The sequence below is a fragment of the Arachis ipaensis genome, chromosome B4 (genome assembly GCF_059453495.1).
Source record: "Arachis ipaensis isolate K30076 ecotype BB chromosome B4, ASM5945349v1, whole genome shotgun sequence".
Lineage (NCBI taxonomy): Eukaryota > Viridiplantae > Streptophyta > Magnoliopsida > Fabales > Fabaceae > Arachis > Arachis ipaensis.
In genome coordinates, this window is record NC_142439.1 from 142,106,025 (window position 1) to 142,123,735 (window position 17,711).

General features: G+C 33.7%; 1 protein-coding gene across 2 annotated transcripts; it reads left to right on the forward strand.

Moving 5' to 3' along the window:
- The first annotated feature begins 5,338 nt into the window (after nt 1–5,338).
- LOC107637286 (uncharacterized) lies at nt 5,339–16,864 on the forward strand. Of its 2 annotated transcripts, none has more exons than XM_088485511.1 (4): nt 5,339–5,522; nt 5,931–6,412; nt 14,784–15,393; nt 16,029–16,864. In XM_088485511.1, exons 1-4 carry the CDS (start codon nt 5,454–5,456, stop codon nt 16,494–16,496), a joined length of 1,629 nt encoding a protein of 542 aa, XP_088341637.1. In that variant the 5' UTR covers nt 5,339–5,453; the 3' UTR covers nt 16,497–16,864. The 2 variants fall into 2 exon arrangements, with proteins under 2 accessions (XP_088341637.1, XP_088341638.1); XM_088485512.1 differs by having other exon boundaries at nt 16,032–16,864.
- The last annotated feature ends 847 nt before the right edge of the window (nt 16,865–17,711 follow it).

Sequence of the window (17,711 nt, forward strand, 5' to 3'; positions counted from 1 at the left end):
AAGTTGGCACTAGTTGAGCATGTTCAAACTTGAAACACCAGTTACATTAAAAAAAAAAAGAAAAATACTCGATGTCTGAGCTGAGGTTTCAACAAATACAACAAACATATAGCTATTACTAAGTAGTGGAATTTCACACTAAGAAGAATAGTGGCAAACCATATGGTGGTAGTGTCCAATTACAGCCAATACCACTATACATTAATGCATCATCTGTTATCTGAAAGCTCATCAAAATTCACAGCACTGAGTTAACATACAAATGAAACCTAGAAAAAAGTTATGATACCTTGATAGTCTCGCTTAAATCTCCAAAACCGTGGAAGCTGTGCAGGGGGCAGAACTACCAGCGGGCAGCTACTCTAAGAGCACAAATTGTAATAATCTCATTAAAATCATATTTCTTTATTTCTCAAGAAGTTATCAATTAAGAGTCTCCTATATAAATACTCTCTGAAGTACCTAATCATATCACTCTGCATCACAAGCATGTTGCAGAGTAGTTTATTACAATTCAAAAATCACAGAAAATATACACATGGTCATTGGTTAAAAATGGACTCACCTCTAGATCTTGAATCTGCTCAATGCGTGGGTCCTCAATTCAAAACTAATCCAAATTCAAAACTTGTTAATTTCCCAGCCTTTGAACACCTTTTGATGCGCCCATTGAAACTGCCTTAGCAGACTCAAATGATTCTAAGCACAAATATTGCATGGGAAAGAAAATAAACATAAGAATACTCATGTTAATCATTAACCCTGAGCAACAAAGTGGATTAAGAATGAGCTATGATACAAAACCCTACCTTGAAGGCCTCCATATGGTTTCAACTTCTCAAGAACTAAAGCTAGAATTGGTCCATGAATGTCCAAAACTTACTGTCATTGCAGCAGAGGCTGGCTTCAGAAGTTGTGCAGCTTCAGCAAAACTGCTTTGCACAGAAAGTTGCCTAGATAACCAATCAAAAAGTTCTTTACGCCCCTTCCGCACCAAGTTTAGAATCCGTCAAAGCAATTGTAATATAAGGAACCTACAATAGTAGCATACTCAGAGGATAGACACAAGACAGAAGAATCACTTAAAAAAAGATTGAAACAGACCATTTTATCAAATTGAACTCCTCCCAAGTCAAATTGAAGTGTAGTCTTACAACTGTTTGAGAGTGGAATTACTTTCTTGACCTCCAAGCCTCTGAACAGCATGGACAAAGGAGAGATGAAGATTAGGAGTCCAACGAAGCCTTAGCATCTTTGATCTCACATATTGTCTCACACCACTCCCTCTCTTCCCTTCTCTTGATGCTGTGCTGCTGCTACTTGGGTTTGCTGAATTTCCTTCTTCATTGTTATCCTCCTCCTCCTCCTTTGCTTCATTATTATTCTCTTCTTCCAATTCCTCATCATCACTCATAGCCGCTCCTTCATTCATGTCAAATGAATTTTCCTCACCCTCATTATCATTACTACTCTTGCCGCCACTTCCTTCTTTGACATATCAGTAGCTGAGCACTACCACAGCTACAGCAGAACAGAACCAAATGTCAAGAAGTTTAGAGAAAAAAAAATCCTAAACCACGGATCATATTAGAACAAAAAATAGAAATTTAGAAAAATAAAAAAATGAAGAACCAAGAAAATCAAATTCAAAAATCAAATAATCAGATCAAGGAAAAAATTGACAAAATAATTTACCACGGCATTGTGAACGTTGAACATGGCTGACGGAGGTGCGACGAGTGAGGGAGATGGAGACGGCGGCGCGACGACTTCAGAGAGGGAGACGGCAACGCGACGGGTGCTGAACCACGGAGGGAGGAGCGGTGATTGAGGGTTTGCGAAATAGAGTGAGCAACGATTGAGGTTCCGAATCCAACAAGGGTTTGCGAGACAGAGACCACTGAGAGAGTAGGAGGGCACGCCGGGACAGAGACCACTGATGGTGCGTGGACGGAGCAGCGCCGATGGAGGGTTCCAAATCTAACGAGGGTTGCGTCGATGGTGCGACGGTTGGGTGCGAGAGACCGTCGAGAAACAGCTGGGCGCGAGAGATCGTTGATGGTGCGGGATTGGGTGCGACAGAGAGAGGGATGGGTGTGAGGGCTAGATGAAGGGCTGGGTGTGAGGGTTAGATAAACATGACGGCGAGCTGTGTGGTGCGACGGTCTTGGCGATAGGCAGTGATGAACTTAGTGCGATGGCTTGCTGGGTGCGACGCCTTGCTTTTAGGTTATCTTCTAGGTTAAAAATGAATCTGGAAATAAAAGTGAAGTGTATGAGCAGTTACAACTTCTATAGGTTAAAAGTTAACTTAGAAAAAAGTGAAGTGTGTAAAAAATAGGGTGGCACTCTATCGGTACGTTTTTGTAGGGTGCCTATATAAACACAGTATATGGGCACGCTTAAAAAATGTGACTGTTAGAAAAAAATTAGTCACGTTTTTAAAGCGTGTCGATTTCTCTCTATGGGTACGCTTTACAAGCGTGGCAATAAGAAAGCGTGGCCAAATTTTAAATAAGTGGCCACCCTCGTAAAAGTGTGCCGATTTTCCTCTATGACCACGCTTTTTAAGCGTGGCAAAAAAAAGTGTGGCCAAATCACAAATCAGTGGCCACTCTCGTAAAAGCGTACCCATAGACCACTTTTGGGCACGCTTTAAAAGCGTGGCAAAAAAAAGTGTGCCGACAGACCTTTTTTCTTGTAGTGAGTAAACTAATAAAATCGGTCAAATTCGGTGAAGACCGATCCAATCGAACCGTTTAGAATTTAAAATATTTTGAAAATGTTTGAGGTAGGGTTCAAACCCCTGTCCTCATCCTCAATAAGAGAAATGTCCTTCACAATCATCACCAGACTATCATGTTTCTTCTTAATATATATGAAAATTATAACACATATAGATATTTTTCATCAAATAGTTTATTTCTATTTAATAGATTTTAATTTAGGTTATAAACTTGCTCATTCTTAAATTAATTATATTTTTATTTAACAATAATTATAAATCCACTTATTTTTTTTTTCATAATTATATAATATCTATTAATATTATTTTTTAATAAATACTTATAGTATATAATAGTATAATAGAAGATATAAACTAATTAATAAATTATTAAAATTTAAAAATAATAGTTATTTTAATATAAAAATAAAATAAATTTTTTTATGATAGAGTAAAATTAACAAAATACTTATTGTTCCTATTTCATATTATTTTAGAATAGCTAGATATTCTTAAAATGTTAGTGAAAATATGTATATTAAATTTTAATTTTAAATTTTTAATTATTTTTTATTTTTATTTATATTGAACTGCCAGGTCAATCGGTTCAACTAGTGACCCACCGATTAAACTAATAATTCAGTAGTCTGATCGGTTAGATCACCGATTCAATTTTGACAACTATACCAAAAACTAAATTTTAAAAAATAAATAATATTTTTCTTCATCATCAATATATAAATCGTGTTAGGATATTGTATTTTACAAAAAAAACACATAAATCGTGAATGATTCAGTAACAAATATAAATACATATAAATTATGCTAGGCCAATAAATTTTTTAAAGTTGTAAATAAAATCCACTAGTCTAACATGATTTATAAATAGAGGCAAGCATTATCCAATACTCTATTACGATTTATGTACAAATAACTTCATACTTATTAACACATCAAATATTATCTGATAAAAATAAAATGAATTATAAAATTTTAAGTTATATATGATATTCCTATAAAAAATAATATTTATAAATTTATAATAATGAAAAATCAAACAATAATAATAAGTTTAAATTAATAAAGTAAAAATATCCGAATAAAAAAAATCATGATTTATTTTATGCAAAAGAAGTAAAAACTATATAAAAATTTCGACACCTAATAATGTGTTGCATTTCTAGACAGAATTAATAGAAAAAATTATTATATTTTTCGCAATCTAAAAGTTGAAAAATATTATCCTTATCTAATTGATTTCTCAAATATATATATACGATCATACTTGTAAAATAAAATAAAAATAAATATATGATTAATAGTTACTTAGTTATCATAACTAAATTAAGAGTGTTTTGAAAATAATCAATCTGTAATTAGAAACGAAAATTTATTTTAAAATTTAAATTTGTGTAAAACATGATAAATAATATATTGAAATAAAAAGAGTAATAAAATGCTATGAAAGAAATTGCAGCACTTTAAAGTTTAAACTTTAAACTAATGAGACTCTTGTATCTTATAAAAGTAGGAAAAGAATTCTTTATTTTTGTGTCGTCAGTCGTCACTGTTGAGTGTTCTATATGTATACATGTCACTGAATGAAAATAGCCCACTATTTTGGTAAAATAAATTGAGTCTCATAATCTTTAAACATATTCTTTAATTTTTATATCACAGAATATTTTGCTCATTTTATTATTAAAGTTGACTTTTGATTTTATATACAAAGAGATATGGATGATCAAATAATTATTATGCATGCATCCGTGTAAAAAAAAGGTAATGTCTTTTTCATCATTGGCAGCAAGGCGTAAATTCTTTACATTATATTGATAGGGATATAATTATTTATATAATTTTTTATTAATTTAATTTAAAAAAAATAATTTTATGATATAATAATAAAAGTTATATGATTAAAAAAATTAGAATTTTATTTTTATTAACTTTTAAAGAAAAAAAAATAGTATATAACAAATAAAAAAGAAAAAAAATATCTATATAAATATTCAAGCAAAATATAAAAAAAAATTATTTGAAAGAGATGTGTTAAATATATAATTATTTATGTGTCTTGTTTTATTAATTTAAATTAAAAAAACGTGATTTTATTACATATATTATGACAAAGACGTCATTAATTATTAACTTTAATTCCTTCGATACATTGAAAATTTTAAATTCTTAGAACTTAACCGCATTTACCATTCTAGCTATATAAAACTAATGAGTACTAAAGGGTCTATCTAATTAAAATTAGTATTTAACTATTTATTCCTCGCAACACTCTTATATCATACCCTCTTTATAATATTACACTAACGAAATAAAAGAAAATTGAAATTCAGGTGGAGTCAACTTCACGTAAAATTGATAATTGAGAATTGTTAGATAAAAATTTAGTCAAATTATTTAAATTATTTAACGGCTCTCAACTATCAACTTCACATGAAATTGACTGCACTTAAGTTTTCACCGTAAAAGAAAATTCAAAGAAAATTAGACACCGTACTTGGAAGAAATTTGGCACTTCCAATAGGTGGTGATAGCTTGCACTATGGTGCTTGTTTTTGGAGCCTATAAAAGGAGGCCTTTGGTGCATGAGTTAGATGTATCAATTGAAGCAATGTCTAGGTCCTACAACGATATATGAGCAAATTAGAGGGTGGAAAACACTTTGAATACTTTCACGGTTACATTTGAGTTGCATCGTTATTTGAAGCAAATGGCCAGCTTTGTAATCTCGGTGTTTGTTTTCTGCCTATTAGCAACTTCATTATCCGAAGCTCTTAATGTAAGGATATATACTATGTAACAATTTTAATTTGTTTCGCTGTACTATATACTTAATTGCTTCAAATTAATTTTCATTCTCATCGATTTATTATGAAATTTTTTTGTTCTTATCCATTAGATAAAAATTCAACTAAAAAGTCAAACTTTTATGTCAATATTAATTAACCTTTTTAAAAAAATTTAAATGACAAATTTTAAGTCGTAAATATCAAATTTCAAATTATAATTCTTAAGTTTTAAATACTTGAAAATTTTTGTAATTTTAAAAAAATAATTAATATTAACTAATTAAAAACTAATTTTCTATACTTATTCTTCTTTATGAATTGAATATAATTTTATGAGTATTTATGCTTACTATTTACTACTCTATTAAACTGAGTTTGCAAGTGTTGAGTGATTTCAGTTTAAGCTTTATTCCACAAAGGAGCAACAAAATTGGATAAACCATGGTGGAGACATATACAATAGAAGATATGCCAACAAAGAACACAAAATCAGCCGTGAAACCGTTTCAAGCTTAAGCCTAAAATGGAAATTCTACGCAGGAAAAGACATAACTGCAACCCCATCAATCTTTGATGGAATTCTCTATTTCCCATCATGGAATGGTGAAATCTTTGCAGTAAGAGCAAGTGATGGAAGCCTTGTTTGGAAGCAAAACTTGCAAGAACTGACAGGGTTAACACCAACAGGGTTGGTTGGTGGTGTTAATTGGACAGTGGCTAGGGCAACACCAACTATAGCTGATGAATTTGTGATTGTTGGAATCTATGGTCCTGCTGTGGTTATTGCTCTCAAGAGATTAACTGGAGAGTTAGTTTGGCAGACAAGGTTGGATAGTCATGATTCAAGTACTTTGACCATGTCCGGAACTTACTATAAAGGGTTGGTATATATATCTCTTCTTAATTTCAAGAGTCTTTTTAGAATTTGTATAAATTTTTTATATAAACTTTTTTTTTTTTGGTGAAAACTCAGTGCAATTAACTTCATGTAAAGTTAATTGTTGAGAATCGTTAAATGATTTAATAGATTTAATTAAATTGTCATCTAACGATTTTTAACTATTAACTTCATATACAGTTGCACCTGAATTTTTACCTTATCTTTATTTTTTTTTTAAATAAGATTTTAACTTTTTATTATTATATCATATAGAAAAAGATAATTATTACTTACCTAAATATATCTTCTTATAAAAATAATAGTTAACATGTGTTACGTACAATTTAGTAAAATATAACAAAATATACCATGAGGGTAAAGTAAAAAGAAATTAAAGTTTAATCACTTTAAAAGAGTTTTATTCGTATAAGATGTATTAGAAGTTTGAAAAGTTTTTTTTTTTTATCTATGAATATTTATATATTTTTGGGGAAATTTAAAAAAAAAAAATTGGACTCCTAATATCAATAAGGTTCTTGTAAAATTTAAAACTACTCCATTCTTATTAAGAAAAATAACAAATATAGTTTAATTTAATAATATATAATGTTATATTATATCAATAAACAAAATTATCACTAAATAAATAAATAAGAATATATTTACTTATTAATTATCATAATTAAAATAAGAATGTTATTAAGAAAATAGTTATTTTATTTCAATATATTAGAAATGAAAATTTATTTTAAAATGTTAATTTGTTTAAAAGTTGACAAATGTATTGAAATAAAAAGGTGTAACGTGTGAAAAGAAAAATCGTTCATTAGAGTTAGTTTCATATTAAAATTAAGAATAAGTCTAACTTAATTTTAAAAGTTAGTTTATGAAGTGAGAAATATTTTATATATTTATAAATTATATATCTAAAGAACATATCTATAAGAGATATAAGATTTTGCCAATGAACTATATCTCAAATGGTATAACCTTCCCATATTTATTTAGAAGTTGTCGATTCGAAACTCACTCCTAACTTTAAATAAAATAAAAAGAAGAGACATAAGACTTTTATTAATGAACTATAGTTCAAATGGCATAATTTTTTTATACTCAGTTTAGAAATTGTGGATTCGAGTATCACTTTTAATTTTAGAAAAATAAAAAAGACATAATAAGACTTTTAATAAAATGAGATGAAATTAAAGAAATCGTAGCATTTTAAGCTAATGAATAGTGAATTAATGAGGCTCTCTTGCACTTTTCAAAATTAAGAAATAAATTCTTTATTTTTGTTTCATTGTTGAGTATTCTATAATAATATTATCGATAATATTAAAGAGATAAAAAAATAGATCAAATTTATTTTATTTAATATTTATTAATTTTAATAATAATTAATAAATATTAAATAAAAAATTTTGATTTTTTTGTATTAATTTTTAATTATCTCTGTATATGCCACACTCAATCAATATGGCCAATTAATCTTATATAATTGCTTAGGGGTTTTTTGTCAATTGAATGTGTCGTCGTGGACTTCACGTAACCAATCTTTTTATTTATTTTCATAAATTATTTTATACGTTTCATTATTAAAGTTGACTTTAAATTTGATATGCATGTGCATATTAAGAAATAACAAGGTTAGATAGACCAGCACTATTTTGTATTTGGGAGCTGTTTTTTTTGTGTCTCCTTTATCGTCATAGATTTTACGTACGTAAGAGTTTAAGACAAAGTTGTCATTAGTTAACTTCTTTCAAATTTTACTGAATTTTCTTTTTGGTATACATATGCAGTTATTTTTGTATAAAATTATTGATAAATAAAAACGGCTAGATGATAATTTAATAAAAAAATTAACAGAAAAAAAATCTCTCATTCAAAAAAATAGTCGAATAGCACTTACAAATAGCAAAAAATACATAAGATCTAAAACAAAAACAAAAATGAATAAGTTTTATGTTAAATTATGATACGAGAGTAAATACATAATTCGATTACAAAAAATATTAAAAATAAAAAAAGATAAATTATAATCTCTATTATTTTTAAAACTACATAAAAAGTGTTGCAAACTTACTATATAGACAAATATTTTTTTTTCTTTTTCGAATAGATCCAAAAGTTTCTTAAATTTAAAAATATTTTTATGGAAAAAAAGTTTCTTTCATTATATTTTCATCCCATACTTGTAATACCATTTTTAAAACAATCCCATTACGTTACTGTTAGAAACAAGAGACCAAACTAAAGAAAGTGTTTTGTGTATGTTCAGTCTGATGAAAAGTACAATATATAAGGGGTATTTATAGGTGCTAAATAAATCAAAGTAATAAAGACATAGAATCCTATAATTAATATACAGATATACTATATAAATATAAACGATATTAATTGATCTAAATTGATTCTAATGATTCTCTAGCATCCCCCTCAAACTCAAGTGGGAGCTAAGGATACCAGCTTGAGTTTGGATACCAAAGTTCGAAAACGAGTCGGGTGATGAGATTTCGTGAAGATATCAGCAGTCTGATCCAGTGTTCCAACAGCAATGAGACGAACAGCATCAATAAGGATACGTTGCCGAACAAAGTGACAATCAATTTCAATGTGTTCGGTGCGTTCATGAAACACATCATTATGTGCAATCTGAATAGCACTGCGATTATCACAAAAAACATCAGTAGGAGACGATTGAGGAGCACCCAGATCTTCGAGAAGCCAACGAACCGAGATAACCTCAGCAGTGGTGTCAGCGAGGGCACGGTATTCAGCTTCTGTGCTTGAGCGAGCAGTGAACGTTTGCTTCTTAGCACGCCAAGAAATGAGAGCGTCGCCAAGAAACAAACAGTAACCAGTAGTAGAACGACGATCAGTAGGATCACCAGCCCAATCAGCATCGGAGTAAGCCTGAACAGCCAAAGAGGAATGGGCAGAAAAATAAAGGCCATGAAATAGAGTGCCTTTGATGTAGCGAAGAATGCGAAGAACTGCCGCATATTGAGTAGTACGAGGAGCTAACAAGAACTGGCTAAGTACATGAACCGGATAGGCGATGTCTGGTTGGGTGACAGTCAAGTAGATGAGTCCCCCAACTAACTGTCGATAGAGAGTCGGATTATCCAAAACAGTGTCATCCATAGGGGTAAATCGAACATTAGGCTCAAGAGGAGTAGACTCAGTGCGACTATGTGTAATCCCAGCGCGAGCAAGAAGATCTGAAGCATACTTAGCTTGAGATAGATAGATGCCATCATCAGTGGAGATGACCTCGAGACCAAGAAAATAGCTAAGAGAACCAAGATCTTTCATCTCAAAGGTACGGTGAAGTGAGGTCTTGAGATCAGAGATACCATCAACATCATCTCCAGTAAAGATCATGTCATCAACATACAAAAGTAGAAGAACAACTTCACATTCACTTTTACGAATGAAGAGGACATTCTCATGAGGGATAGAAGTAAAACCAAGACTGCATATGGTAGTGCTGAACTTGTCAAACCATTCACGAGGAGCTTGCTTAAGTCCATAAAGTGCCTTGCGAAGGAGACAAACCTTACTATCAGGACAAGGATATCCCGGAGGTGATTTCATATAGACTCTCTTTTTCAAATCCCCATTAAGAAATGCATTCTTCACATTCATCTGACTGATAGACCATTTTTTAACCGCGACAATGGCAAGAAGAGCTCTAACAGACGTATGACGAGCGACAGGAGCAAAAGTCTTTTCATAATCAATACCATACTCTTGCGTACAACCTTGAGCAACCAAGCGGGCCTTATAACGATCAATAGAGCCATCAGAGCGGGTCTTGATCATGTATACCTATCTACTGTCCACAACTTCCTGATCAGAAGAAGGATAAACCAAATCCCAAGTGTGTACTTTTTCAAGTACCTGTATTTCTTCCTGCATTGCTTGTTGTCAATTTGGATTTGTGGAGGCTTCTCTGAATGACTTAGGTTCATGTTGATGAAGGATAGTAGAAAAACAATGATAATCAAGAAGATGAGGAGGAGGATTCCTTACCCTAGAAAAACGAGTGGGAGGAGGAGGCATGACGGTAGGAGTAGGATCATCGTCCGGTCTGAAATCATCTAGAGATGGAGAAGGGAGAAGAAAAGGAGGCTGTGGAGGGTCACTCGAGATAGAATCTGTAGAATCCTCACTAGGAAAAAGATAAACATTGGGGTTAGTAAACAAAGGTGACTGAGTAGTAGGAATTGACTCAAAGGATGAGAATCGAAAAAACATGTGATGCTCCCAGAAGACAACATGAGGAGATATACGAATACGTTTAGAGAGAGAATCCCAACAACGATAACCCTTGTGTTTAGTGCCATAACCAAGAAAACAACACATACGAGCCCGAGGTTCAAGTTTACTATGTTTATGAGGCTGAAGAAGAACAAAACATACACAACCAAAAACTCGAAGAGAACTATAATCTGGGGAGGTATGATAAAGACGCTCAAAGGGAGTAACATTACCAAGAACAGAAGAAGGGGGTCTATTGATAACATGAACAGCAGTAAGAACAACTTCACCCCAAGTACGCTTAGGACACGAAGAAGAAAGGAGCATTGCACGGACAGAGTCAAGGATGTGACGGTGTTTGCGTTCAGCTCTACCATTTTGTTGAGACGTACCAGGACAAGAAAACTCAGACAAAGTACCCTGTGCTGCAAGAAAGGTTAAGAGTTTGGAATCACAGTATTCCATAGCATTATCACGTCGGAAAACCTTAATGACCTTGGAAAACTAAGTTTTAATCATAGTAGCAAAGTTGATATAGATCTGAAGTAACTCATGGCGATTAGTCATCAAATAAACCCAAGTAAAACGAGAATAATCATCAATGGAAACGACAAAGTATCGAGCTCCGCCCATAGAGGCAGTGGGAGCAGGGCCCCAAACATCAGAGTGAATGAGATCAAAAGGAGAGCAAGCAAGAGATGAATTATTGTGAAAAGATAGAGCAGGTTGTTTGGCAGTTTGGCAAGAAATGCAATCAAAAGATTCATTTGGAACCTAACCTAAAACACCCTGAGACACAAGAGGACGTAGTTTTCCTAAGGAGGTGTGGGCAAGACGTTGATGCCATAAGTGAAGGGTAGAGGGAGAAGAAGCAGCACAGAGATTTGGTACAGGAGAAATATGAAGATTCTCGAGTTCAAACAACCTTCCGACCTTACGTCCAGTCCCGATGATTTGTCTCGTCCGAGGATCCTGTACACGACAACCAGAAACGGAGAAAGTGACTTCAAAACCCAGATCAACAAGTTGACCAACAGAAATAAGATTAAAGTTTAATTTTGGAATATAATAAGTATCAGGAAGATTAAGAGTTGACTGGGATATAGAACCCTTGTGTGTTGCGTGCAAGAGGGAGCCATTTGCAGTATTGACAGAAGGTCCATTTGTAGTGGTAGACAAGGACGAGAAAATATTACGCAACGGAGACATGTGATTAAAGCAACCTGAGTCAAAGTACCATTTAAAATTACCTGGAGGGGTCGAAAAAGCAGCAGGGGTATTACCAGAAACGGAGAGAAGACGCTGAAGAAGAGATGCAATATCAAATAGAGAGACAGGAGACGGGTTGAGTGGATCAGGACGTGGTAGGCGAGTAGGGCAGGCAGTAATTAAATGTCCCAAGAGCTTGTAGTAACGGCAGAATAGCTGTGAACAATGGTAGCTAATATGACCTTTTTGGTGGCATGTGCGACATTCAACAGAAGGACAGTCGGAGAAGAGGTGCTCAGAACGGTTACAGTTTCGACAGAATTTATCCTTTCAGTCTGTGACAGCAAAAACATCTGACTTTTCCATAATAGTAGTCACAGAGATCAAGGAGAGGAGAGAAAACTGCAATTTTGGAGCAGAAAATGAGGAAACAGATGGCAAAATCGGAAAGAGCTCACCAAAAACCTTAGGGAGGGTCCCACTGTCGAACACGTTAGCAGCCACGTCAGATGCCACGTCAGCTGCTTCGTCAGCAGAGCAAGACACGTGGCAACACGCGATAGGAGGAAGGAGACGCGTCAGCGCTGACACGAGCACTGAGCTGGTAGCGGGTCAGAGAATGCAGGTCAGGTTGGATGCGGGCTGGGCGGATCTGCGTGGGTGCTGGCAACGACACGTAGCGCTATCTGGGACCGTTGATCCTGGGCGTGGATCCAACAGTTATGGATGGCATCTGGGGAGGGAGAACTTGAAGCAGTGACCGGACTTTCGGCGGCGTTCGAAAGCTTGCAACGAGTAGAAGACGAAGGTGACGACGGTGACGAACCAAGGCGTCGGGAAGAAGTCGAAAATGGAGGACAAAGTACTGCCAGTGAAACAAGATAACGGAGGTATAAACCAAATATTTTTGAAAAAAAAAATAACCTAAGCTCTTGATACCATGTTAGAAACAAGAGACCAAACTAAAGAAAGTGTTTTGTGTATGTTCAGTCTGATGAAAAGTACAATATACAAGGGGTATTTATAGGTGCTAAATGAATTAAAGTAATAAAGACATAGAATCCTATAATTAATATACAGATATGCTATATAAGTATAAACGATACTAATTGATTTAAATTGATTCTAATGATTCTCTAACAGTTACCAACATCATTTCTACCAATTTCTGCCAACTCTTGTTTATGATTGTGTTTAACGGAAGTGTCTTTATAGATGTGTCTAATAAAAATATTTTTTTAATGACTGTGTCTAATGGAAGTATCTTTATATATATATATATATATATATATATATATATATATATATATATATATATATTTCCTGGATGTTTCTCCTTATTCATGAGTTTAAAATACCATAAAAAGAATCTAATATATCACAACGAAGAGAGAACAACTATAACGCAATTTTTTGAAATATAAATCTGGATCAGATCCAGATATCTAAAAGAAAAAACAGAAACAAAAATAAAAACCCAAACCAGAAAGAAGGGGCGCGCGGGAGAAGAGATGAAGAGATGGTGACGAAAGTAAAGTGGCAGTGGTGTGATGTGACCGGTGAAGAAGGAAAATAAAAATGTAATTATAAAAATAAAGATGATAATAGATAAATAATAAGGGAAGAGAAAAAGAGAAGGAAAAGAAAAGATGAGAAGGTTAAAGAGGGAAGCAGGGGATGGTCACCGCAGCCCTGGGACAGCGGCGACCCTCAAGTAGGCATCGTGACTTCCTTTAAGAGAGAGGGGGCTATATCTCTTTTCGTTTGTATCATTTGGTATTTTTAATTTAGTCAAATTTATTACTCTAAATTATTTCATCGTTGTCAAATATTAACTTCACATAAAAATAATGGATAAGTATGACTTTGGTCCCCAACGTAGAGGCTGAAAATTTATTTCGTCTCCGACCTTTTTTTCGCTATAAAATGGTCCCAAAGGTTTCAATTTGTTTTAAAATCGTCCTTTTTACCAATTTTATTTTTTTATTACCAAATTACCCCTTATTAAAAAATTATAAAATAAAATAAATATAAAATAAATAAAAAAAAAAGAAGAAAGAAATACAAAGAAGCAGGGGGTGAGGAGAGAAAGAAAGGGGGCGCAAGAAAAAGGGGGGGAGGAGAGAAGGGGACCGCCATACCGCGGCACTATTGCACCACCACACCGCCGCTCTGCCGTCCTGCCGCATCGCACCGCACCACCGCACCGTCCTGCCCCACCGCACCACACCACCGCATCACCTCCTTCTTCTTCTTCTTCTTCTTCACCGCCCCCTACTGCGCTGCTTCCCTGCCGCCCTGCCGTCCTGTCGCACCGCACCGCACCACTGCACCACCTCCTTCTTGACCGCCGCTCTGCCGTCCTGCCGCCCTACCGCCCTGCACCACCGCACCACCTTCTTCTTCTAGATTTTTTGTGACATTTTTTACTTTTTTGTGAAATTTTTTGTGGAATATTGTTGTTGCTGAAATTTGAGTTTGGAATATTGTTGCTGAATTTGTTGATTATTGTTCAAAGTGCATGTTGCTTGAATTGATGATGACCATGATAATAATGGTGGTGGTGGTGGTGGGTTCTTGTTCAGCTTGGGCTTCTGGTTGATTTTGGTTGATTTATCTGGTTGATTTTGTTTGATTTATGATGATGATGATGACCATGATGATACTGGTGGTGGTGGTGGTTGATTTTGGCGTGAAGGGAGAAAGGTATTTTCGTCCGAATGACGTTTTTAAAACAAACTGAAATTTTAGAGACTATTTTGGAACAAAACAAAGGCCGAGAACGAAATCAATTTTCGGCCTTTACGTTAAGGACCAAAATCATACTTATCCCTAAAAATAACGTAAATGTGTGCCTACTTGTATATCTAACACTATTATACCTCCATATCTATAGGGCTTTTTATGTAGGTACATCTTCACTGGAAGAACTCACAAGCATTGAACAATGTTGCATTTTCCGGGGAAGCTTTTCAAAATTAGATATTCACACCGGTGCCATCTTGTGGCAAACCTACATGCTGCCGGATAACCATGGAAAACTAGGAGAGTACGCCGGAGCCGCCGTGTGGGGAAGTAGTCCTTCCATTGACGAGGCAAGGAACCATGTTTACATTGCCACCGGAAACTTGTACTCGGCGCCTTTGCGCGTTGAACAGTGTCAAGAGAAACAGAACAACCTAACTACGACACGGCCAACACACCCGGACGAGTGTGTTGAAGAGGAGAATCACTCGAATTCGATTCTTGCTTTGGGTTTGGACAATGGTGATATCAAGTGGTATCATCAATTGGGAGGGTATGATGTATGGTTCCTTGCGTGCAATAATTTATCTTCATCTCCTAATTGTCCACCAGGTCCTAATCCAGATGCTGATTTTTCTGAGGCACCATTGATGATCACCATTCATGTAAAGGGAAGAAAGGAAGATATTGTTGTTGCTGTGCAAAAGAGTGGTTTTGCTTGGGCTTTGCACCGGGACAACGGCACCATCATTTGGTCAACGGTAACAAATTTAAAATTAACATTTTTATAGAAAAAAAAATTCTTGAAATAATTTCTGAATTATTTTCTTGCGACTTAAAAATTACGAGTTCAAGTATACAATTATTAAGTTATAATACTTATACAATATATTACACTATGTGAGTACGATTTTTTTTTTCAAGTCCTGCGTTAGCGTGCGATGTACAATAAATTACCTTATATCATAATTTTATAGAATTTTATATCTTCTTATTAGCTAACAAGGGAAAATCTAATATTATATTCCTTTGAATAATAATGATAAAAAATATTAAATGAAACAATTTGTTTTCAAGGTTTTAGTTCTTTTAGAGGTATTAATTGATTATTTTTCTCCTTCAACACTTCTTTACTCTTTAGTAAGTAACTAAGTCTTGCAACAGTTAATTAATATTAATAAGAAAATTATTTTTTTAAGTCCATCATTATTTTAGATATATAGGTAAAAAAAAATGGATAGATAAATCAAGATTTTAATAAGTATTAGGCATTCTCAAAAATATTTATTATGTTTTTTTTTTGTTAAAAAAATATTTATTATGTTATATGTGAACTTGATGTATCTTCTATATAAATTCCAATAATAAGAGTGTGGTGCGTTTTGGAAAATGTAAGCAGGAAGCTGGGCCAGGTGGGCTTGCAGGAGGTGGATACTGGGGGGCAGCAACCGACACAAACATAGTGTACACCAACATTGCAAACTCTGATGCCAAAAACTTCACTCTTAAACCCTCGAACAAGACCACAACTAGTGGTGGTTGGGTGGCAATGGATGCTAATAGTGGCACAATATTATGGTCAGTAGAAAACCCAAGCAATGCCACTGCTAGTGGGCCTGTTAGTGTGGCTAATGGCATTGTGTTTGCTGGTTCCACAAATAGGAAGGGTCCTATTTATGCAATTGATGCAAATAGGGGTGAAATTGTTTGGTCTTATGAGACTCGTGCCACTGTTTTTGGTGGAATGTCAATTAGTGATGGATGTATATACTTTGGTAATGGGTATAAGGTTGGTATTGGATTGAATCTTGGCAACTTCACTTCTGGAACTTCTCTTTATGCATTTTGTGTCAATGTAAAATAACTCATATTGGACCAACGCAAGTTGGCACAGATGGATGAGGGTCTGTGTCCCTTAACTATCTCTTCTGGGTTCGATACTCACTGGAGGATGGGAATGGAGCTTGCTTGCTTGGGAGGGTCGCCCACTTTGTGTGCCTCTGCAGTACCCGATGGATTAGTCATTGGGCTTCCGGCCTGATGGATACCCTGGTGCAAACAAAAAAAAAAAAAAAAAAACTCATATTGGGAACTTGGTATGTACTATGTAGTGTTTCTTAATTAATAACATGGACTCAACTTTGGGTGCAATATATATAGAGCTAGAGCCAACATTTATTGTGGTGTACTTGTGACTAAATCATATTGATCAATGAATTATTTTGGTCAACATTTTTTTGGTATTATATATTTTTGGTCAATCTTGTGGGTAAGTTATTTTTCACAATTTGGGTCTGACTTAGCCCATCTCAAAGTCCATTAAGCATTATTCGTTAATTGAAGACTGGCCCAAGAAGCTCTCTTTGAATACACATTTATATTTTATAATAATAGTCTAACCTTATTTTTTTTTCAATTTCTTGTCTTGATAGAAGAAAGACTAATTTATCGTGGATTAGAGTTTTATTTAAGGATTTGTTACTAATTGATAGATTATTATATGTATGAAGTAGAATTCAAATCCTTGACACTTATTTAAATGAACTAGTGAACTAATCATTAAAATTAACTCAAGTTAATTTATGATAGTCTAACTTTATCTTCTAATAATCTAATTAAATAGTTTTATTTAAGAATAATTATCAGTGCCTCAACTCTCAAACTGTCTATAAATAAGATATCAACATTTGCTACAGGTGTTAAACAGGTTCAATATGTTAACTAATTGTTAGAATTTAATTAAAATATTACAATTTATTTTATAGTTGTTGTAGGTTAAGTTTCATAGCATTTGTAAGTTTTAAACAACTCCCATTCTTTACATTAACTTCTAAAGTATAATTAAGCTTGCTAAATTATAATACCAATAATCTCTCTTAATAATAGAAAAGAGAGCAAATTCAATATTTAATTTCTCCAATGAAGGACCTAAGAGCTTTACTAAAATCATGAAACTAGTTCGAACTGATCGATTTAACCGAATTAATTTAAAACTAGTTTTAAACCAATCTGATTCATAACAAAAAAAATAATTACAAGCGAATTGGTCAAAAACAAAATAATTGATATAAAATCTAGT